Source organism: Cryptomeria japonica, chromosome 9, assembly GCF_030272615.1.
Source record: "Cryptomeria japonica chromosome 9, Sugi_1.0, whole genome shotgun sequence".
Lineage (NCBI taxonomy): Eukaryota > Viridiplantae > Streptophyta > Pinopsida > Cupressales > Cupressaceae > Cryptomeria > Cryptomeria japonica.
In genome coordinates, this window is record NC_081413.1 from 44,738,024 (window position 1) to 44,761,833 (window position 23,810).

General features: G+C 36.9%; 1 protein-coding gene across 2 annotated transcripts in view; it reads left to right on the plus strand.

The window, feature by feature from the left end:
* Nucleotides 1–23,810, plus strand: part of LOC131043928 (endoribonuclease Dicer homolog 4) — a 290,003-nt gene that overhangs the window by 259,165 nt on the left and 7,028 nt on the right. For both annotated transcript variants that reach the window (XM_057977166.2, XM_057977167.2), the window contains 4 exons: nucleotides 9,268–9,606; nucleotides 12,477–12,951; nucleotides 13,129–13,246; nucleotides 13,449–13,665. In XM_057977166.2, coding sequence (XP_057833149.2) covers nucleotides 9,268–9,606; nucleotides 12,477–12,951; nucleotides 13,129–13,246; nucleotides 13,449–13,590 — 1,074 coding nt within the window. In that variant the 3' untranslated portion in view covers nucleotides 13,591–13,665. The remainder of the gene's footprint in view (nucleotides 1–9,267; nucleotides 9,607–12,476; nucleotides 12,952–13,128; nucleotides 13,247–13,448; nucleotides 13,666–23,810) is intronic.

Sequence of the window (23,810 nt, forward strand, 5' to 3'; positions counted from 1 at the left end):
TTATAAGCATCAATTGGTTGACAAGCGTATTCCTCTCAACAACTGTTAGGTCGTTCACATAGATTATGTATGATTAAGTAGTATGATCTAGTCGGATTGACTCTATAATAATTTCATGTGTGATTAAAGAGATGTTTTACTCTTGTATTTGGTATGCATTGTCATCTCTATTATTTCAAATAGAACAATAAACAACTTATGTACTAAAAAGGGCAGTGAGTTGGTTGCCAAATAAATTGGCCCCACATTTTGTTTGAAACGTGTTGTGATTTTTTCAAAAAAATCCCCAAAACTGCCAAAAATTGTCATATAACTCACCAATTTTTTTATCAAAGTTCTATCAATGAAACAATTTTAAAAAAAAGTTATTTAATGCATTTTTAACTATGATAGAGGAGGTATTTTCAATGTGTTATCTAGGGCACGACGACGTGAACGGAAGCATGACCAGAAGTGTGAATCGAAGGTTTTACATTGAAAGAAATCTGTGACTATGTTAGGGTTTAAAAGGGCTCGATGCTAGTGTATGTAATAATGTAAACATTATCGTGTTTCAATTAGTGTAAGTGAAAAACATAATAGAGAAGGAAGACCGATACTTGTGGATAACTCTTTGGGGCAAGCTGCAATGATGTTTTCATTTGACCACAACTTGTCACATGGTTGATGGCTTTCGATGACACTTTTGATGGGAAGATATATCCTAGCACTTCTAGTAGGTCCTTGTTTCTATAGCTCCAATCTTGTTTTGTAGTGAGTTTTCAACTCCATATCTTCAAGTCTTGCACTATTTTGTTCCTTTATGTAAGAGTCGTTTGTTGTAATTTGCAATGGCAATGATGATCCAGTTGTTTTTATTCATGAAATGGCCTAAGGATTAAGACATAAATAGGGACACCAAGCCTTAAATTCAATGCTCATATTTGTCAATATCACCAAATTTGAAGTCTTCTTTATACTAAATTACTAAGGATAAAGCATCAAAAAAGTGCTTCACCATCCATTATTGGTAATGTTGACCACAAGTGCACAATGAAAAACAAGGGGCCCAAAGGACCACCAGATTATATTCATTAAGTAAACATTTAATTTTACATTTTGCACTTCTATATTTTCTTTAATAAATATAATGTCCAAAATGTTAGCAATGTTAGTGGTGTGAACACACCTTGGCTGACCTTTGTGAACGTTAGGATATACTATTCTCTCTCATGTATTGAATTTTTAGAATGTTAGAACATGTTAAAAGCAATTTTCTTCTGGGGGCAAAATCATCATAAATAAGATATCTAAAATTGAATACTTTTGCATGCTTGGATTCCTCCCAAAAAATAATGCATTTTAAAATGAAACAGCATCTTGTTTCAAATTTGTATGCAAAAGATATTGCCTCTACAAGTTGCAGAACCTTGTATCAGTGACTATTTTGGTTGGGGCTCAAAATGTCCTGACTAATGAATTCATCTCTTCTCCGACAAAGTAGGGGAGCCAATGTAATCTCTATCTTTCAATTTATTTGTGTGTTGTAGCAACTGAAAACATTCCTCTACCAGCATTGCACAATCCCTTTCAACAAGACAGTACAAAACATAAATTGTTAATAGACCTTAGCAACATACAAAAAATATGCCTTCAATATCCAATGTTTCTAGATTGTATAAGTTTTACATAAATAAATATTTTTTTTTAACAAACTCTAAATAAATATAATCACAATTACAAATATAATAAAAATGTTACTAACAAAACCTACCTGCATAGCTAGATATTTTACCTGTAGATCAGGTTTTGCAAGTTAATTTCAATGCTAGGGGAACATGAATTCTTTTTCATGTGGCTGAAGTAGATACTAGATTTATTACATTGTCTTGTCACTTGTGCTTTTATTTTTAATTTTTACAATTTGATTTTAGGTTGCAGCACTATTGACTAGAGTATTACTGTTTTTTTATGCTGTCTCCCTTTTGCTAGGTTTTCCTATTTTTCTAAAGGAAAATGGCATTTGCAAGTAGAACTGGTGGCAAACCAGGAGATCTTGCTGGAAACATGGGATTGTAGATGCAGTGTGAAGAGAAGTTATTTGTTTCTATTGCGCTAAGCCTATGAATGGTGGCATAAATTGACTTTAGTGTCACTTTGCATAGATCACTTGCCGAGATGCTAAGCCATGTGAAGTTGCTTATGAAGAGGCTGAGAGGGAGGCAAAAGCACTCCTTGCAGCATTTGAGAAATGGAAGGTAGATAAAGAGAGTACATAGGCAATGGCAGCCCCAATCCCATATTTCAGTTCTACAGGGTCACAAGGAGATGTGGAGGACTCTTCTTCCATTGGGCCATGAATACGTGGATTAGGATGTGTGGACAGCCATATTTCTAACTTTTTTGTTCCCCATAATAGTCCTGGTAGGCAAAGTTGGCATGTGCAAGATTTTGGTTCTACAATAATATTCCATTCAATGTTGCTTCTAGTCCTTATTGGGAACAATTGGTCACTGCATTGACCGTGGGAAGTAAGGGGTTCAAGATACCAAGTTGTCATGAATTGAGTGGGCTATTATTGTAGGATAGGTCTAAAACTTATACAGACTAGTGGAAGAACAAGGGAGAATTGGGGAAAAAAAAGGCCACGACATTTTATCTGCTGAGTGGACAAATGGTAGAAATAGGACACTCTTCAGCTTTTTAGTTGCTTTAGGGGGATAGTTGGTATCTTTAAAATAGTTGATGCCTCCTATGAAATAAAAAATGGAGAGACATTGTGCAACATGTTGAATGAGGTGATGATGGAAGTGGGAGTGCAAAATGCCATTCAAATTGTGATTGACAATGTAGCTGCATATGTGGTAGCTGAAAATTTAGTAGCTTGTTTGCATAGGGGAGGAGCGTACATGAGACATTTGTGTGCACAATGGCCTCTTGGAGTGGGTTTTAGGCATGCTTACGCACAAGTTTGTGAGCGCATTTAGGAGATAACCTTGCACAATACTATCCCTTGAGTGCATCTTAAGGGTACCATTGCACACAAAGGGGGGTTCAGGTTTCAAAGGTAAGCTTGCACAACAAGGATGGCACATATATAAGGTAAGGTTTCACAAATTAATGCCTTGAACAAGTTTGATCACTTTAGACAACCTCACAAGTATCCCCTCTTGAGGGCATATGATGATCATGCTTGCACAAAGTAGGGCACGTTTGTCATGTCGTCCTACACAAATATGCTAGAGTGTATATGGAAGGGTTCTTAGCACAAGGATGTTAGGTGGCTTTATGACCCTAGCTTGCACAAGCCTAAGCTCCTTTTGATGTCATAATGTATAGCGGGTTTGACAAGCAGCTTTGCATAAGATGAGATGCTAGGGTGCATATGAGGTAGGGGTTTACACAATTTACCCCCCTTACCCTTGCACAACTTTGTACATGCCAGGAGGGGGTTGATACTCTACTTAGCCAAATTTCATGATTTTCCCCTCTTGGACACTAATGAAGTAGAGATATGCACAAATTTGTACAAGCTACAAGGGGGTCACCTCCAGACTTATACAATTTTCACACCTCCTTACCTTAACCATCCACCTAGGCCCTACACAATGTGGACTTGAAAGTCATGACCTCAAGATGTTATGTGTGATGTCCCCATGCGGGCAATCCACAAACCAATACCAATCATAGCTTTAAGATTGATCTTTATCAATTAAGGAGGAATAGAATTTGCCTTTGAAGACATCAAGTATACATGAAGACAATATAACCAAGGATCCATAGAGATCAGAATAACACTGACAAGTATCGATCAAGAATCAGTGACTCAGAGAAGTATAACAACGATTATCAGATTAGCTTAAACCAAGAATTAGTCATCGGGAGTGGATAACAGCAGCAGATACATAAACTATTATGTATCATTGATTAATAATGAATCGATTATGGAAAGCAACGTTTTAGATGATGATAACAACAATCACCATATTTGTAATTAAAGAAGAACTATCATTAATCGATAAAGAAGTAATTATAACTAACCACTTGATTACTAAGGGGTGTGATTTGCCTAAAGGAATGTAATATCCCAGTGAAAGTTTTTTGAATTTTCAAGGCCGGCAATAACATCAACAAGGAATTAACCCGTCAAGGTTAGAAAATATAATTGAAATCATACTGGAAAGTAACCCTTCCACTTTCTGATCACCAAGTGCCCAATGTGGCAAGGTGAGAGCATACGGTGTTGAGGGGATCATTAGCATTAGAAAACTGAAACATAATGCAATGCTTGGGCGGCAAGCCAACCCCTTCCGCTTATCCGGTAGGAGAACAAGGAAACTTGGCGGTAAACCAGCCAAGTGAGATACCCAAAATAATAATCACTCAACCGCAATATTTCAATGGGAGGACTGCAATTACATAATAACCTCAACTCAACCGCTTATGCAGCAGGAGGACCATTACACAAGCTATCACTCGACCACTTATTCAGTGGGAGGACTGAAAATTACAAAGTTGTTGAATATCAGGCAGCAAGCCAGCCTCTTCCACTTATTCAGTAGGATGAGAGTTACAAAAAATAGAACTGGTTAGTAGTACTACTACCTAACCTTACAATAATAGAGATGAAAGAAGGAGAGTAATGCAGATTTCTACAATAAGAATGTAAATTTCTGTTACAACCAATCTGCAGGCTGAAAGTACAAATCAGAAGCTTATGGAAATACCAAAATGCTCATAACTCCCTCATTTTACATCCGAATCAACTCAAACCAGTCCCAAACCCACAATATATCACTCACAACAACAACCAATCAAAACTACAACCCAAACAACCCTTTATTTATTTGCACGCATCCCAATGCAAAAACAAAAACCCACACTATACCTAGGAATTTCGATTTGGTCTAGGAAATTCAAAGCTTAATTAAAATTGCTAAAAACTCACAAAATGTATCGCCATTGCTGGGAAGGAGGATAGAGCTGATACCCATAATCGTTGGTCGCTCCAGCAGAAAGGTGTGATCGAAAATGTGCTTCAGCCACAGGCAAAACCAGCGAGTCTCCAAAATCACTTCACCACCAAAAATGTCTGGCAAACTCTGAGAATGTAGGAGAATACAATGCACAACTAGGTATTGTATTTCAAGTACGAAACCGGGTAGCACTAGGGAGACGCACTCCGAAGCCTCAAGTTCTGTCACTAAACCGGCAGCATAACATTACAATTTTTCAAGATGGAGCAAATGGGAGCCCAAGGCTCTTATTTATAACTTCACACACCTCAAACCCAAATGCAAATTCCTTCAAATTCAATGCCTTTCATTTGCATTTCATTCCACCACATGTGGACCCCAAGTGTAGTGCCATTTCCCACAAGTCAAACTTCACGCCCAAGGCATGGACCCACGTTACACTTTGGCAAATATTAGAGATAAGTCATAAAAAATAATATCTCTCTCAAACATTTCGACATCTCTTTATTAAACATGAAATTCAGCAAATACTTAGGAGAATATAGACATTAATCCCAAATTCGATAATCAGTAGCAAATAAACAGATTAATTAAATATTAAACCTTAGGATAAAGAAATAATATTTAATTGTGTCACATATGACTCCCGTACTAATTATTATCAAAACTAGGATAAAACTGAGCCAGGATGACCACTGAACTGCTGCAGAATCAGAACCTTGTCCACTGCGAAAAATAGAATTATGCCACACTACCACTTACTAAAAATAGTAAGTCAAAAACTAATGCTCCGAAAAGCATGATCTTTGTGTCCAGAGGCAAAGCATGGAGAGCTCAGTAGGATCGTATCACCAGAATAGCCATTCCCTGACTTACTAATAATAGTAAGTCCTCGTTTCATCAATGCTGGACCCTCATTCTTCATTCCACCTAGCCTACGGGTCTCAGGAATAGGCTAATGGACTATTGGAAGGTTGTCAATGAGAAGAGGACATTACAAGGAAAGAGGCAATTATGAAGGGATATGTGTGGTATCCTCTGGGAATGCAACCTATCATATTCCATTGGGAAATACAAAGAAGTATCCAAAAACATTCTAACGGGGGGGAATTAGGAACAAGAGACAACACCTTGATCGATCCAATAGAAAGGAGGCAGAACAACATCAATATCTATAGTTGCAAGCATATAATTCAGAGCCAGTCACAACAACATATTGACCATTGTGATAGTGCACATTTGCATCAGTACGTTGCAGCATCAGATACAACAAATACCGTGCTGCAAGCAATACTTATTGATTGGATATTTATACTGTTTATATCAGACATCACATCATTATACTATCAACATATTTCATATATCAAACATTGCTAATAAGCACATTGATATCCATATCATCTTGCATACATATGTTGTGGTTGAACCTGAGATAGAAGTTGATATCTTTAGTAACACTCATTACTTAGTCTAATTATAAGTGTATGATGGAGGAAGTGTGTAAAATTCCCTCTTATTTTTTTTGAAATTTTTCCACAATTACATTCAACATGACACTTGTTATGGTTAGGAAATGAAAACCAAATGCTGCTGAAAGGTAACCCTTCCACTTTCTGATCACCAAGAGCCCAATGTGGGAAGGTGAGAGCATACGGCGACAAGGGGTTCGTTAGCTTTCTAATCCGCTGGAAATTACAATGCAATTACAAAACTGGGCGGCAAGCCAACCCCTTACACTTTTCAGCAGGATGAAGAACACAAACTTGGCGGTAAACCAGCCAAGGCAACAAATCATAATAGAACCAAATCACTCTACCGCTTATGCAGCGGGAGGACTTTTAAATGAAACTATGACTCAACTGCATATCTCAGTGGGAGGACAACATCAATCAACCACTTGCTCAGTGGGAGGACAAAACTGAATTACAAACATACAGGCGGCTAAGCCATCCTCTTCCACTTGTTCAGCGGGAAATACAACATAGAATGAATTGGTCAGTACTATTGAAGCAATTCTTACAATGATAGAAATGTGAAAGGAGATAGAGTGAAGTACATATCTTATGAATTCACTAACACATTCTAACCAATAATACTACTTGCTGTTCTGAAATCAAATACAAGGAAAACGCAGAACCAGCCATCCCAAAACTCACTAAATTGCTTGTAACTCACTCAAAACTCCATAGAATCATGCCAAATCAGAAGCAAATGAAGCATATGACATAAGCAAACAAAACAATACCTCGAAACTGCAAATGAAGAGCACCCACAGCAAGGCACAACAAGGTATTATAGTTAAAATAATATAAAGTGTACCTACACCTATCTTCTAGAACGTATCTTATGATGAGTTATGAAAAGAATAAATAGAAGTGGGGAATACATGTTTCGGCATCAGTTGTTTGTTATCTTCTTCAATTGAGTTGTGGAGCCAAGGGTTGTCTGCAGAATTGGTCTTAGGGAACGATACCTCCCTTCGATCTGCATAACTGAGGAGGTGGAAGATCCTCTGAAGGGTTGCTTTGTGAGTGAGGAATATTCAGTTCTTCACATTGAGCTTATGGAGTTTTCATATCAGATTTGAGGAGTTTGCTTCAGACCTTCATATTGCCATGATTTTGTTCTTGGGTCATAGTAGATGGAAGAGGGCGATGCTATTTGGTGCATTTTGGAGGTGAATCGAATTAAGTTGCAGCTAGTTATCAGACTGGAGCAGACTTTACCCAACCCACGATCTTGATTCATTCATCATCATTTGTGCATTGAATTCCACATTGGAGGACAGCGATATCATTTGGGAGGCAAGGCGATTTCTTTTGTGATATCTTTGAAGAGTTTTGGGTGATAGATCTGGCCATATTTCAGTGTTTTGATCAGAACGGACCTGTGCATCAAGAACCCTTCGATTTGGGTTATAACTTCATTATTTGGCATTTAGACACACCATTGAGTGAAGCGCTTTCCTCTAGGAGTGAGGCCGACCAGTTTAGGAGGTGATTTGGAGCCCTTGTATGCAGTTCACTTTGACATCTCAGACCTACCACTTGCAGCAGCAGGGGCGGCATTGGACATGGTTCAATCTTGCACATTGGAGGCTCACTGTTAGTGGCTATTGCTTGATTCTTCATCGCCTCACTTTGGCGATTTATACCAGGTTCTAAGATAACACGTCTTCATTGTATTTCTCAGTAGTTTGCATGTATGTCTTGGCTGTCTTATATCTTCAGACAATCTGAAAATCAGTACTCATTGGCTAAGTGTTTGGACACTTGTTGAATGAATGTAATGAGCCTATTCGATTCATGAATAAAGGAGTTATAAGGCTGTCCCTCATGTAGTCATTGTTATATGATGTTTGCCAACTGTTTGTCTTAATGACAGTCTGCTGTAATCTTTATTTCTGCATACTATACTATGTCATTGAAATCAAATAATAGGAAATAGAGTTGCATCATCATCCTAGATAGTAGTTTTATGTTTTGCAAGTCATCTATTTGTTGAAACAAAGGGTTCTAATGTCAAGATAAGTCTGAAGTACTTTGAACCAGTCATATGCCAAGTATTTGACGAAATTCTCCAAGGGGTCAAAGTCTGAAATTTATATCAGAATTGGTGAGGGTCATTACATTTTTAAGAAGTTAATGGTGCTATTGCATGAGCACGCTGACCAAGGCATATAATAATAATTCCATGGCTTGAGTGCTTGGTCCTAGGCATACAATTCCTTTTCTTAGGTTTTATAAGTAAGATTGCCTCATGACTGTGGCCCAAAAGATAAGCTAACTGACACTTCACTTTGTTATGTGGTGACTATGTTAAAAACTAAACTTCATCTATAATACTGAAAATAGGTATCCACTAGGGACCAACGTAGAAATTAGCTATAGCATCAAGAAAATATCTTTTAACACTGAGAAAAGATTAATTTTGACTTGAGGTTGACAAAAAGCTTTAGCACTTCAAAATCTAAAGAATTGTTTCAAAATATTGAGAACAGTCTCCAGTGTCATCAAAGCAAATTATTTGAATCTTTAAGTCCTAAATGTTTGATTAGAGTGGAGATTACTTGTTATTCCTATTCACTTTGCTTGAAGTTAATATATTTTAATTGTTAACAGGTTCATCAAACTGTAATTGGTTTTTGAAGTATGATATAAAAAGTCTAGGTAAAAGAATAATCTCCTTTTCATGGGAGAAATGGATGTTTGCCCCTGCCTTTTGTACTTAATTTTAATAAATAGTTGGCTTTGTTGTTGTGTGTGGTTGTTATTGTGTAACTGTATGCTTATGTTGTTCATTGAACTTTCAGGTACTTGGAGATTTAGTGGAATCATTTGCTGGAGCTTTGCTAATAGATACTGGCTTTGATTTGGAGTATGTTTGGAAACTGATGTTAAAGATTCTAGAGCCAATAGTCACACCTGAAACCTTACGTCTTCAACCCGTACGGGAACTCCTTGAAATTTGCCAACACCATGAATTGAAATGCAAGGACCAGATAGAAAGAAAAGGAAATGAATATCTGTTTCAATATTTGGTTCAACTAAAAGTGAATGGAAAAGAAGTTATGGTGTATGGAAGTGCTTCAAGGCCAAACAAAAATGTGGCTAAGAAATTTGCTGCACAAGTTGCAATACGAAAGCTAAAGGTAATAATTTCTCAGTCTGTGGTATGATCAGTATCATATTAGGAAGATGAATGATCAAATTTGTGCTCTTCCTTTTTTAATTTTACATTATTCAAATGAAATTGTGGCTGTGTAAATTTATCTTTTAATATTAGGCAACTTTGGTCACACTTTTCATTTAGTTGATATCAAATATTCTAATAACTATGATTGAAACAAAGAACTTTTAAACTCTCTCTATTAATTTACTTAGCCTTGCCACCCATCAAAATGTTGATCCCAATGCCAACATCTGTACCAAACTCCTATGTAATGTCTCGTTTTAGGATAGCTATGAATATTAGGACAATTACTTCAATTTTCTAATTGACAATATCTAATTTTTACAATGAAATTATGTAATTGAAATATGAATGCACTTATATAAGATATGACAATGCTCAATGCCACTTGCTCTCTCTGATTTGTATAGTTGAAAGTATGCTCAAGCGAATTGATGAATATTTGCATTGAATGCGGTAATTACTTGTTGTATCAAATATAACAAGGTAAACATGCAATGATATATAAGGTTCTATTGCCTATGGCAATGTAGGTCGCTGTTTATGATATAGTCACTTGAATCATGCAATGTCTGATCTGTATTATCGCTTGAAGTGATATAACTGTTGTATCTGATATGAATATAGTAACTTGCAATAAGCATATGATATGCTGTGAAGCTGTGTCTGATTTGGCAATGGAACTATGCTGATAATGATCCTCAATCACTAACAATGATGAGAGATGGTTTCTGTCTCTGATTATTAATTGAACTCTATGCAATGAGGGTGCTGTTTCTCATATATATTGCTGACTGGAATATGCACACAGTATTGGGCTTTCACCCTTGCTCACTTCGAGCTCTTCCAAACTGGAACAAAGAAACAAGATAAAATATATTCAACCCTTTGGAGAATGAAATGATTGTGAATATATATCCACACAATCAATCGGTTATGTTCCTTTGGAGAATAGAGACACGTCCATCGTTATCACATCCTTTTGTTATTAACTTTAACCGATTCTTAAATAATCTTAATTGGATTAATAGGGCATAATGCATAGTAATCGGTGATCAATACTTATGTTTACTGGAACCCGACGGCAACATTGTTTCCTTGCATAATGATTTTCGATTTCATTATTGCTGTTCATCTTTCTTCCCATGCTATTGTTACTATGCATATCTCATACCAAACTAATCACTAATCAGTAATCTGTATCGTATTTCACGGATTCATATATTGCCTTATATCAGCTCTCCTATATATAGCTGTTATTCCGTGATGAGGATTATTGGATCCAGTACTCTCATCTCGCCGTGATGATACTTGACTTGATGATTGATCTACTGTTGCCTGTAAATCAATACTGTATCTCCTAGCAGACCTGAGATGCAATCATAAAGATAACTTGGATGCTTGCAAGTCTTTATTATTTAAGGTGAATGGACAATGTATCGCTCCTTATCCTATTCGAAGTAATCACATCTTGAGATTAGTATCTTATTTTTCTTGATGTTACTAGGAAACTGTCTTATTTATAAGACTTCACAGTTTCCATATTCCTTAATCTCTTGCTATTATCTTACTATTTAAAGATTGTTATCAAGACTGCCACCCTTGATCATATCTTATTAAAGTAAGCTTAAAAGTAAGATTTGGACATCACGTCCTATTTGGAACCATCTCATGCTTTCTAATAAATATGATATCCCGTTTCAAGGACTCTTCTGTCCACATTGCACTTGCTAATATAAGTGAAACTCTGAGTGAGATTTTAGAAGTTATTAAGGCACAAAGTTCACAAAAAGGCAATAGTCACCACCTATTCAGTTTGCTGATTGGGAATCTGCAAGCATTCAAACACAAAAGGAAGACCATCTTCAGCTGCGTCTACAGGCAAGAAGAAATCTTTTCCATCCCAAGGTTTTGTACTTCACTAGATCATATGCATTTTTTGCTACCTTTTCTCTAAACGTCTTTTGTATCATCCATGTTTAAGCTCAAAACATTTGAATTTTGTACTTTATCCAATAATAATATAATGCTTTTCTTTAATAAGAAATATAATACCATGTAGTAATCTCAAAAAAAATTAAGAGCCCAATACATTATACCTTTTCATAGCATTCATTTAACTTTATCTAATTGTGTGCTTTTATTTATTAATGCATTGTAGATAAGAATGTGTAACTAATACTCCAGTTCATAAATTGCAAACTCACTGAGTACATGTGAGTGATTTTCTGCATCATGTAAATCAACCTCCAACTCACCGAGTTTCCGGTGAGTTTACAAAGTAACTTATGGTGAGTACTTGGCAAGTTTATAGGAGCAACTCATGCATGCCAAATTTTTGCCAAATCACCAAGTCCAAGTCAAACTTGTGTCTGCCAAGTTTTTGGCAAATCCAAGTTTGCAAATTATGCTCCAGTCTAACAAATCAAGTTTCCATGTTGTATTAGAATTGAACTAGGAGAACATTAATCCTATTTACTTTGAACCTATAATCAATAATAAAACAATTTCAAGCATTGCATGTGGGTGTTTAATAGTAGAATCCTTATGAATCTCCAGATTAAAACCATTTCGATTGTCAAATAAGCATCAAGTTCATGGTTTACTAATGAAAATGTATTTTAATCTCATTTTGTGTAAATGGCCTCTTCAGTTTGATTGGTCTTGTGGAAACAGCGAACGTTACATGATTAATAGAATGTGCTTTTCAATTTTTTTAAATGGAAGCATTATAATAGGCATTTCTTTTTTCTCTATCTTGTACAGCTTTCTGTAGATGTTGACTCATTACTTAACTCTAAATCAGTCTTATTGGAATGGATTTTGCAGGCTTATAACTTAGAGCATCCAAATAAATCTTTGGAAGTGTTTTTCAGAACATGTAAAAAGAACAATGCTGTGCTTATTGGTAATGATAAAACATACAGACCAGGCCTAGAAATTATGTTTAGTGGGAAACATCAAGCTTTAAATCCTTCTATTTCTAAATCTTCTTTCTCAAATACATCTGAGAAGAAGAGGATGTTTTCAAAAGATCCAGTTGAAATCAATATGGATGCTGTACCCTCAGTACAGGAGAGCACCTTGACTAAGCATGGGAATCATCAGCCATTTTCAGATATCTTGTCGGAAAACCGTACGTCATCAACAATTCAAAACATAGAATGCAAACAAGATACTCTGACATATAGTTCTACAGCACAAGCTACAACTTCTGAAGATGAACAACCAGACTGCCATCAATGTATTGAATCAGATGTTAAATCTTCTGGGTATCAGTCACCATCTGCAAATTATTCCACAGGTCTGTATCCAAGATGCTTACCTTCATGCCTATTGTGCTGAGGAATCAAATAATCTGTTGGTTTCTTTACTTGAGATCTACACATTCCTTGTACATAAATTAGTACTTCTTGAGATTTCCAAAATGAGTGATCTCTTTTAAATTTTAATGGACTTATGAGACCTAACGTATGCTCAGGTAACTCACAGTATTTAGGATCTGCAATATCCAACCTCAATGAATTCTGTCAAAAGCAGAGGTGGGAGTCACCATTATGGGTCTGCTGTAAAGAGGATGGCTTGCCACACCAAAGAAGGTAAAGGAATTAGTTTCATGCACATAGTTAGGTGCATCATATGCTAGGAATGCCATGAAATTAATATTAAGACTAAATATGAGTATGAGATTTAGATGAATGATTCTATAGGTCAATACCTCTTTGGAAAGTTACACTTAAGATTGACAATATATGATTTCTTTTAAAGTGTAAATCTTAGACTCTTTATTATGTTATGCAGTTTCACGTATATGGTTGTGTTAAGACTCCCTGGAAATGTTTCTGTTGAGTGCTTGGGGGAGGCTATGAGAAGTAAAAAGTTAGCAATGGGATCTGCTGCCTGTGGTGCATTATGGTGGCTCAATTCTGAAGGCTACTTTTAGCAACTGATCTAGCATAAATTCAATTCATATGGACTGTTGTTGTTGCCTACTAGCATCAACATCATCAAATCTGAGGTATTAATCATATTTATTAGATGTCTAGATGGTGATAAGACACAGTTCCTTCCAATTAAAGTGTCTGAATGACTCAGCTGATCTGATTTCTCTAGATATTGGAAGCAATAGAAGAAATGGAGTATCATTGTGTTGTTCTTGGCCTACTTATTCATCCATGTTTTGTTCATGGTCTATGTACTGGAGTTTAAATTCCACTCAGCTGCATTCTTCTTATTGGTGGTTACAATTTGAGCATGTAACCTTTTTTATGGAGGTGATATTTTAAATTGTAAGTATAATTGTGGGCGGCCCCACAATATAATGCTGTCTTCCAGACCAAATGTAGTCACAGAGTATACAAATTTGAAAACATAAGAAGATAGGTTTGTTTTCTTTCTTTTTTTATAGAAAAAATTGAATATTATTAGGGAAACAAGCTTCTAATACTGATATACTCAGGTCAACAATGCAAACCACACTTGCTGAACATTGAAGAAGTATTTCAATCAGAAAATACAATACTAAATTTTATGATTTTCATTAGTAATGACTCCAGATAAAATTTATCAGAAGATCAAAATTATCTGGTTCTCAAAGTGTTTAGAAAAAGATCATCTCATATCCTCAATTGGAGAGGAAAATAAGTGCTATTTTCTCCTGCTATGAACAGTTTGGGTTCAACATTGATCATCTGATATCCTCAATTGAAGAGGAAAATAAATCCTATTTTCTCCTGCTATGAAAATTTTGAGTTCAACATCCTTATAGCTTAAGCAAACATTTAACCTTAATCTGATTATGGGAGGATGTCTCATATTTTTCACATCCTTGATGACCACTATGACGAATAGTTGTGTGTTGTGCAAATTACATATTTTGTATGCTACGTCCTCCCCTTTGTGTAGTTGACATTTAGTACAGTATATTATCCTATCTTGCTTTTGGCAGGAGGTTATTTCTTCTGCCATTTTAAAAAAATAAAATAAAAAAAATAGCTTACTAAAAAGGAAGGTTACGAAATTTGATGTCCGACTAGGCCAGTACAATGGTAAGGACCATTGTATCAAAATTTCTACACAAAATGAAGAGCCAATACTTAGAAAGAAACCACCACAGGGACAGCTACAAAAGCCTGGGAAAGTAAAAGTCAGCATTAAAAATCAGCATCTTAACTGGCCATGGTCACCATATTTCATTAGGATCAAACTATAGAACAGGGACAATTTTCAGCAGCATTTTATATTGATACTGCCCTTGGATGTATCACAGTCAAAACTCAAAAGTACCATTAACCGGCTTTGCTTCATCTCTGTTTTCAACACTAAATTCTTATTCTTTCAAAGCATGTTTAACCAGCTCTTCTATGTTTTGATGTACCATTTCAACATCCATTGGATTTTTCTTTTTTACTTTTAAGTACATATTTCCTTCTTTCTCATCACATAAATCCGGGACATCATATGCTTGGAACCTTACATATTCCTTTTGGTTTACATATAAATTTTAACAAAAATACACATTTCTGATTTCATTTCTATAGACAATAGCCAACCCATTTTTCATCAAGCTGAAAATCCTGCCCTTTGGGATTTTGTAATGACCCCTTTCATTAATAAAATCAGATCATCTGCATTTTCTTTTGAACATAGACCATGCCACCAAATTTGCAGGCAAGGCTTATAGAGCATTCATAGAGAAAGAGAAAGAAGTTGATGAAATTAAACTTGAGTTAAGTTTAGCCCACTTTTCTCTTTACAAAGCAGGAAGACAGTCACTTGTTGCAGCCACATCGCAGGAACAGGAATGTGATACAAGGGCTATAGAGGTTGAACAAATGATTGAAGGAATTAATGAGCTCGGGAGTGATGAACAATTACTTAGTAACTGCAACAGTTCTACTATCAAAGAGATTTGACATGATGATAGTGCTAGGATAGACCATCATGGGTGCAATTCCATTAGGCTTGGTGAGCAGATTTTGCATGGTGATGCAAACTTATCTACTCATGATCTAATTCTGACACACCTCTTGGTTCATGCAATGAGAATGATGAGATATGGAATCCTAGTGATTGTTCAAGATTTCCAAGGGACTCTGCCGATGCATTTCACATTGATTGCATTGTGAGGTGTGTATATTATTTTTCTTTCAACCCACTCACAGAGATGATTGACCATGTTTCAAATGACACATAAGAGTGGGATGCATGGTTGGTATGAGGTGCTTCCTTCTATGGAAGGAGGAGCTGATTCTTGCAAGTCTCCTTGGTTGCTTCTATGGGATGGTTAGTTTGTTCGGATATAAGCTAAATAAATAAAGTCTTGGTAGATTGGAATTTCAGTTGTAATGAGAGTGGTGCAGCAAGAGCCATCAGATATCAAGAATAGTAGATTCCCAATCTGGCCTTGTGATCCAGAGATTTTTATGATGGATGGTTTGGTTTACAATGTGTTAAAGCGTGACAAAGTTGTTGGGTTTTGTAGTCACATATTTTTTTTCAATACAATGTCCTTATACATTACCATAATTGTTCTATCGATTAAATGGATATCATTTTGTGTTTCTCTAATTTTAATCAATTCATTAAACTCCTACATAAATTCATTCTCATGAATCCCTAATCTTCACCACTTCACAAACACATATTCATTAATCCTTTCAGAAACCCATGTCCAATTTATCCCCTTTCACTCTACCAATTTCATCCACTTGGAGAAGGTGGGATAATTGCTCATTTCTAATCATAGTTACAAGACTCAGACTCGACAAGTTGAGTTTTGACTCGAACTCAAACTTAGCATCTAGACTCGACAAATAGAAAAACCCAAGAAATTCAAAGATTTTAACGATTTTAAACTTGTTTCATGTATTTTTTAATAAATAAACCTCAAAGAGACAATAATCTCATCAAATAGAAGCTACTTTGAACACATACACAAGTTTACATTCATTGCCTAAGTATAAATGCAAATTTTAGGCTTGAGCTGAAGGAAATAAGATAAACTAAATAACACATTAGAAATACAAAGTGTCAAATGTTTACAAAATTCATGGAAGATGAAGTCCATGTCATCAAAAGTGCAAAACATATATCAACATAAAAGCTAGAGCCTAGAAGTTTAAGGCTCAGAGGAGCCAATATCAGTGATCGCTCAACTCTGCAATTCGAGGCCCAATGCTCACACTCACACTACCACAGACCACTACTTCTAGATCTAGGAAATGGTGGTCGAGGATTTGAAGAAGCCTCTCCACCAATGGCTGCCATTTCTTCCATTTGCTTCCTTTTTAATTCTTATTTCTCTTTAAATTCCTCTAATTGATCTTGCACTTCACGTATAGCCTCAAGGGTTGCTTTTTTGCATGGGTGTGCATCATGGCATTCTATTTGTGCAATGTGGTATTCCAACCGGTTAATACCTCCCCCATTATATTTTGTTTTGCAATAAATACATGTTACTTCTTTTTTGATCTAGGGATGCCATGTTTCCAAGCCTTATCCTGTCTAACTTGGGCACCACTTCCACTACCAATAGGTTGAGACATTATGCTGCAATATATTATAAATGAAAAAAATCAGCATAATGTCTCTTATTCTAATTAAGTTAAACTTAATAATAAATAATAGAAAAAAAACAAAACTAGGGTTTCAACTTTCATATTTTTTCCATGAATATAAAATAAAACAAAAACAAAACAAATATACAAAAAAATGGAAATATGAAAGTAAGAAAATCAAAAAATAACAAAAAAATGGTACTTACCTTTATAAATTGGCTAGAAACCTCTTCCAAATCCTTCTTTAACACCTTTAAATGCTTGAATGCAAGCTACAAACTTGCATAAACAATCAACAATTGCAATCTCCTCTTCAATCTACCTGTTGGTCTACTCTTCAATGCCTCTATTTTTTTGCTCAAAACCCTCTTTTTCTCTCCTCGCGTTTTCAAACAACAAAAATGACTTTTTAGGGTGAGACTCAAAACACATTAACCTTTTGTTTCATTTAAAACAAAGCCATTTTTTTTTCACTTTTTATTTGCTGCTTGGGCAGCAAAGTCTAGCCCTTGAGACTCAACGAGTTTGCCAAAACCCGGCCAATCTTAGCCGAGTCTGAGTCGATAGGCCACTGGCCTCGGCGAGGGCGACCCGCCTCGGGACTCGGTGAGTCTTGTAACTTTATTTCTAACTACCTTCTTTAATCCCACATTGCTCCCTCAACTTGCTTTTTCTATGAGGATGCCTATAAAACCATTTGCCCCTCTTACATTGAGCTCTCTCGCTTCTTGATGTTCATGGATTATAATGTCATTTTGAGTTCTTCAACGTACTTATCTTTTGTTTTTAATCATTTTTCAATCAATCATTCCATTCTTCCTTAGCCTCTTGTGTGGTGTGGTAAAAATCTAAGAGTACTAAAGGTCTAAATGCAAGATCATGGAAGATAGGAAGGTAGTGGAGTGGGTTTTGTAGCATGCATGTGTGTTTTAGTATAGATATTTGCTTGGCATGTATGTTTCTTGCAAGTAGGATGATGGAACAAGTTTGAATCATTGATTCGAACACCCATTTCCTCCATCTACAGGTTCAGTTGTGTCAGAATGGTACAACGGATTTATGATGGGGCATTCTTTAGGTTTATTTGGGATTCAAATATTGGCATGCAGGTTTAGATTGCTTGAGGACAAGCAATCTTTAGGAAGGGAAGACTGTAATGTCCCCTTTTATTTGACCTTAGAAATCAATTAAACAATTAATGATGACTAATTTTAATTATTTAAAAGGTGTCATAAAAATAATTAATTAATTAAATGTTGAATAGTCCTTAAGCTTCTCAGGATTATTCGTATTTAATTAATTAAGTGTTAAACCATGGTTTTTTAATTAAGTGACTTATTTTATGTCTATAGAAGATTATAAGATTTTAAATTTTCAATGGATGGGCAGCGGTTTCATGTTTCTTGTGACCGAGATAGTCCTCAAGTTGATATTCTCTAGCTTTGGTGGGCTTTGAATGCATAGTTACATCCACAAAGTTTGTCTCAATTTGCATTACCAAGAAAATGCAGAATCCACGATACAACTAAACATGATGAGTTGAATTCCTTGACCTTCTTGTCAAGCTAAGTTGTCGGTTAGGGTTCAAGCATCGATTTGGGTTCAAAGAATCGGTACGTTGGTACGGCAAAAATTTGAAAAGGGTTTTGGGTTCGTTAGTACAAAAACATTTAAATTTCATCTATATATATGCAACCTATAAGCATGTCACATAGCATCATATAAACAACAAAACCAACATAAACTTGTAATCATAGCATCATGATCATACCATAAAACTTAATAGCATCATATACATCAAGTTAATATCAAAATGACAAAATACTCCAGTATCATTGTTTCAACTTTCAACAATTTAAAGTTTAATCATCAAATGGATTCTCTTATTCATCATCCTCATTCTCCTCCTCTGCATCCTCCTCGTCATTTACATTGACATTAGATGAACCAATGTCAATGCCACTTGCACTTGCACTATAAGTTTGCTCACTATCCGAGTCATCAAATGCAATACGCTGAGAAGCGAAAGCATCCAAATTAGTATGCTCTGGCTCTATATCCCACATCTTCGTTTCCCCTTGCTTGTAGTCATGTTGCTTGTGTGAAATGAACCAAGTTAATGTTTTAAAACTCACTTTGAGGGTTATATTTTAATTTTTTATATGGTGGATTTCAAAAAAAAAAATTAAATTTTGCAAAAAAAACATCATTTTTGGGCCATCAGACCCCTGGGCCCTCCTAAGTTCGACCTGGTCCAAACTAGGCCTATGAATCACGGACCCTGTCCAGACCACAAGTGGACCGGACCAGTACCAGGGGTCTAGGGGGGCAAACCCTGCAACTTAGTTGTCAAGGGTAGAGTGGCACTACAAGGAAAGATCTTTTGAGGTACACCTAAACCAATGATACTTGACGAAGTAGATGATTTCAATGTTCTAGAAGTCAGAAATGAAGCATTCATAAGATTCCAAAGGTGGATTGAAAATCAGTTAAGTATCGATAATGGATTATGTCTGGAAGAAATACTTCTACCTAATTGGTGTGGGATTCATAGTATAGCCCACTCTGAGTTTACATGTTCATTATGCAAGATGGCAATCAATCAAGTCAAATTTCAGTTGGGTTTACCAGAGCAATCAAGTGCGGTAGAGGAATACACCATAGACAAAATCTGGAGAACATACCTTGCAACTAAGAAGTATGTCATGATAGAACTTGAAAGAACAGAGGAATGTGTTGCCGCATCATCTGATAGTGAAGGAAATGAGTTACAAGAGGATAGCAAGATTGAGCCTAATGATCGATGTACTATAGTAAAAGATACCTTATCATGCATGGCACCAAAAGAAGAATATGTTGAAGTGGAAGTCAAGGTGACAATGGAAGATATTCAAGTAAGCAAAATAGTGGCAAGTGATGATCAATGTTTGGAAGTATTAGAGCAAGAAGAGCTACAAGTTGTTGTTGTGACCAAAAATCATTAAGAATCTAAAATGGAGAACTTGGCAAAAGAAACAAGTGATGCAAAGGATTGTCAAGATTTGTCATTATTTGATGTCTTACAATTTAAAGAAGTGACTTAAATATATGTCAAGAGGAAGATATCCTTGGTGAACATTCAGTTTTGCAATAGGAAGAGGAAGATTCAAATGAAGATTTACCAATTGTTCATGATGAAGAGTTTTCAGAGGGTAATCAATCTTCAAACATGGAGATTGTATTTGAGGAACAACTGGAGAAAGTATTTAAAGGTCAACCTCTCAAAGAGACCCTAGTTTTTGAAGATATGCTTACAGAGCTGCACAAGGATGCATGGTTTATGCAACATGAAGATAGACAATTAGGAGAAATACTCCATTCTCTTGCATTCAAATTTGAATATGATTTTCAATTTGCATTGCTCATTGACGAATATGATGTTGATGCAAGTGGAATGCTACATCATCAACTCCAACCTTCTGAAGTGATGAATGGCTAAAACAAATGCAGAAGCATATGGATTTCAAAGAATTGATACATTAACAGAATGAGCAAGGCGCTCATAAATAATACAAGAATATTTACAAGAATAGCAAGTTTCTAATAAGAAACTGCTGAGAAGATCGTAGACGATCTAACTAAAATAGAATATACACTATTGAGCATTAATACTAAAATTAACATTATTTTAATATTCTATTACCCTCCCTTAATGCTCAATCTATTAACTACACCTATAGACCCCCTGAATTTTACAAATTTATCAGGACCAAGGGGCTTGGTGAAGATGTCTGCTGGCTGCTCCGAGGTAGGAACATACAGCAACTGGATGGATCTGTCTTCAACCAGTTGTCGAATATAGTGACAATGAGTTTCCACATGCTTGGTTCTTTCATGGAAGACTAAATTCTTGGCGAGTTTGAGCACTCCCTGATTATCACAGAACAAGGGAGTAGGACCTGCCTGGGAGACATGCATATCCGCAAGCATTCATCGAAGCCAAACCGCCTCACAAGATGCCTTAACTGCTCCTCGATACTCTGCTTCTGTCGAGGAGAGAGCCACTGCCTGCTGCTTCTTACTAGTCCATGTGACAGCACCAGATCCCAAACTAAACACATACCTTGCTGTAGACGTACGGTTATCAACCGAACCTGCCCAGTCAGAATCTGTGTAGCCACTGAGTATAGGATCAGAACTCCGAGTGTACAGAAGTCCATAATCAGGAGTGCCACTCACATAACGCAGCACACGCTTCGCTGCTATCCAATGATCAGCCTTGGGAGCTGTCATGAAGCGTGAAATGTAGCTCACTGCAAAACTGATGTCAGGTCTAGTGGCAGTAAGATAGATGAGGCTGCCCACTAGTTGCCTGAACAGAGATTCATCCACAACTGGTGAAGATGACTGAGCTGAAAATTTGAGCCCGGGTTCCATAGGAGTAGAGCCGGGTTTGCAATCCTGCATTCTGAACCTGTCCACAAGACTTCTGGCATACTTGGACTGAGAGAGAAAGATACTGTTCTCAGTCTGCTAGACTTCAACTCCTAAGCAGTAATGTAGAAGTCCCAAATCTGTCATATCAAAGGTGCGGCACAAATCTTGTTTGATCCCAGTGATCAAATGTGCTGAACTGCCAGTAATGATTAAGTCATCCACATAGACAACCACAAACAGAATATCATTACTAGTATGCTTGATATACAAGTTTGCATCAGATGGACTCCTCTGAAAACCATGATCTGTCAGGTACTTATCAATTTTCATGTACCAAGCTCGAGGAGCTTGTTTCAGACCATAGAGTGCTTTGACTAGTCTACAGACCTTCTGTTCTTGACCAGCAATCTTGAATCCTGGGGGTTGCGTCATGTAGACTTCTTCCTGTAAGTCACCATTCAAAAAAGCACTCTTAACGTCCATCTGATGGACTTTCCAACTGAACTGGGCTGCCAAGGCAAGAACGAGCCGTATGGTACTCATTTTGGCTATAGGAGCAAAAGTCTCCTCATAGTCAATGCCTTCTTTTTGTGAGAACCCACGAGCAACAAGACAAGCCTTATACTTGTCTAGGGTTCCATCAGCTTTGTATTTTACTTTGTACACCCATTTGCAGCTAATGGGCTTCTTCCCTGAAGGAAGATCAGAAAGGGCCCAAGTGTGATTCTTCTGAAGACTCTGGAACTCAACTTCCATAGCTTGTTCCCACTCAGGTATACCTTTAGCCTCTGAGTATGTCTGAGGCTCAAAAACACTGTGTATGTTAGCCATGAGAGCAAAATTAACTGTATGCTGCTGTTTGCTCTTATTACGAGAGGTTCTATCCTCAATGAGCTCAGTATCCCTGAGATCACCAATGGTCTTGGCCCACCATTTAGGCCGGAGAGTAGACGTGCTAACATCTGGAGGAGCTGGAAGAGGCTCAGGATCAGGAACAGGAGTAGCAGGAGGAGGATTATTCTCCGAAGGGAACTCAGGCAGTGCATCATCGAAAATAGATTCTGCATCATCCCTCCCATCAGGCGAACCTAATGGAATAAGAACACTGTGAGGCTGATTCTCAGAACTCTGCTCAGAAGAAGGGACTGAAAGAATCCTCTGTCTTCATCAAATACAACATCACGAATGAAGATAAGACGTTCAGTGTCTATATCTATCAGTCTGTAGGCCTTATGGTGATCACTATAACCTGTCATCATGAGTTTCTGACTTTTGGAATCCAACTTGGAGCGCTTAGCATCTGGAATCCAAACATAGGCAACAGAGCCAAAAACCTTCAGGTGGTTGATCTTAGGCTTCCGACCAGACCAAACCTCTTCTGGAGTCTTCCCCTTAACAGCCTGAGTAGGAGAACGGTTAAGGAGGTAGATAGCAGTAAACACTGCTTCAGCCCAATACTTATTCGGAACACTCCTGTGTTGTAACATAGAGCGAGCCATCTCAACAACCGTACGATTGCGATGCTCGACAACACTGTTTTGCTGAGGAGTGTAGGGTGTAGTCAATTGGCGTTTGATGCCATGGGTATCACAAAAGTTGGAGAATGCAGAAGAACAAAATTCCCCCCCGTTATCTGTCCTAAGAGTAATGATGCTATGTCCAGACTCTTTTTCAACAAAGGACTTAAACTTCTGAAAGATACTAAATACATCTGATTTATGTTTAAGAAAGTACACCCACATCTTTCTACTAAAATCATCTACAATAAGCAAAAAGTATTTGCAACCAGTAACAGAAGATGTATTCATAGGACCACAAATATCAGCATGAAGTAATTGAAGTACCTTAGATGTGTGCCAAGACTTTCCATGTGTGAATGAAGTCCGATGCTGTTTGCCAGCTTGACAGGCGCCACATACTCCAAGATGCTGAGTCTGAATATTAGGTAACCTTGAAACAAGTCCCTCCTGAGATAGCTGAGAGAGATACTGAATGTTGTATGTCCATATCTCTGATGCCACAAAGTGCTGAGAGGAGAAACACGAGCTACCAGAGCCACTTCAGGAGAATCACCAGTGTCAAGAAGCCTATATAGGCCATGATCCTCTAGACCAACAGCAACAGTAAGACGAGTCTCCTGATCAATGATGGAACACTTGTGAGCACTGAACACCACATCTAGTTGAGG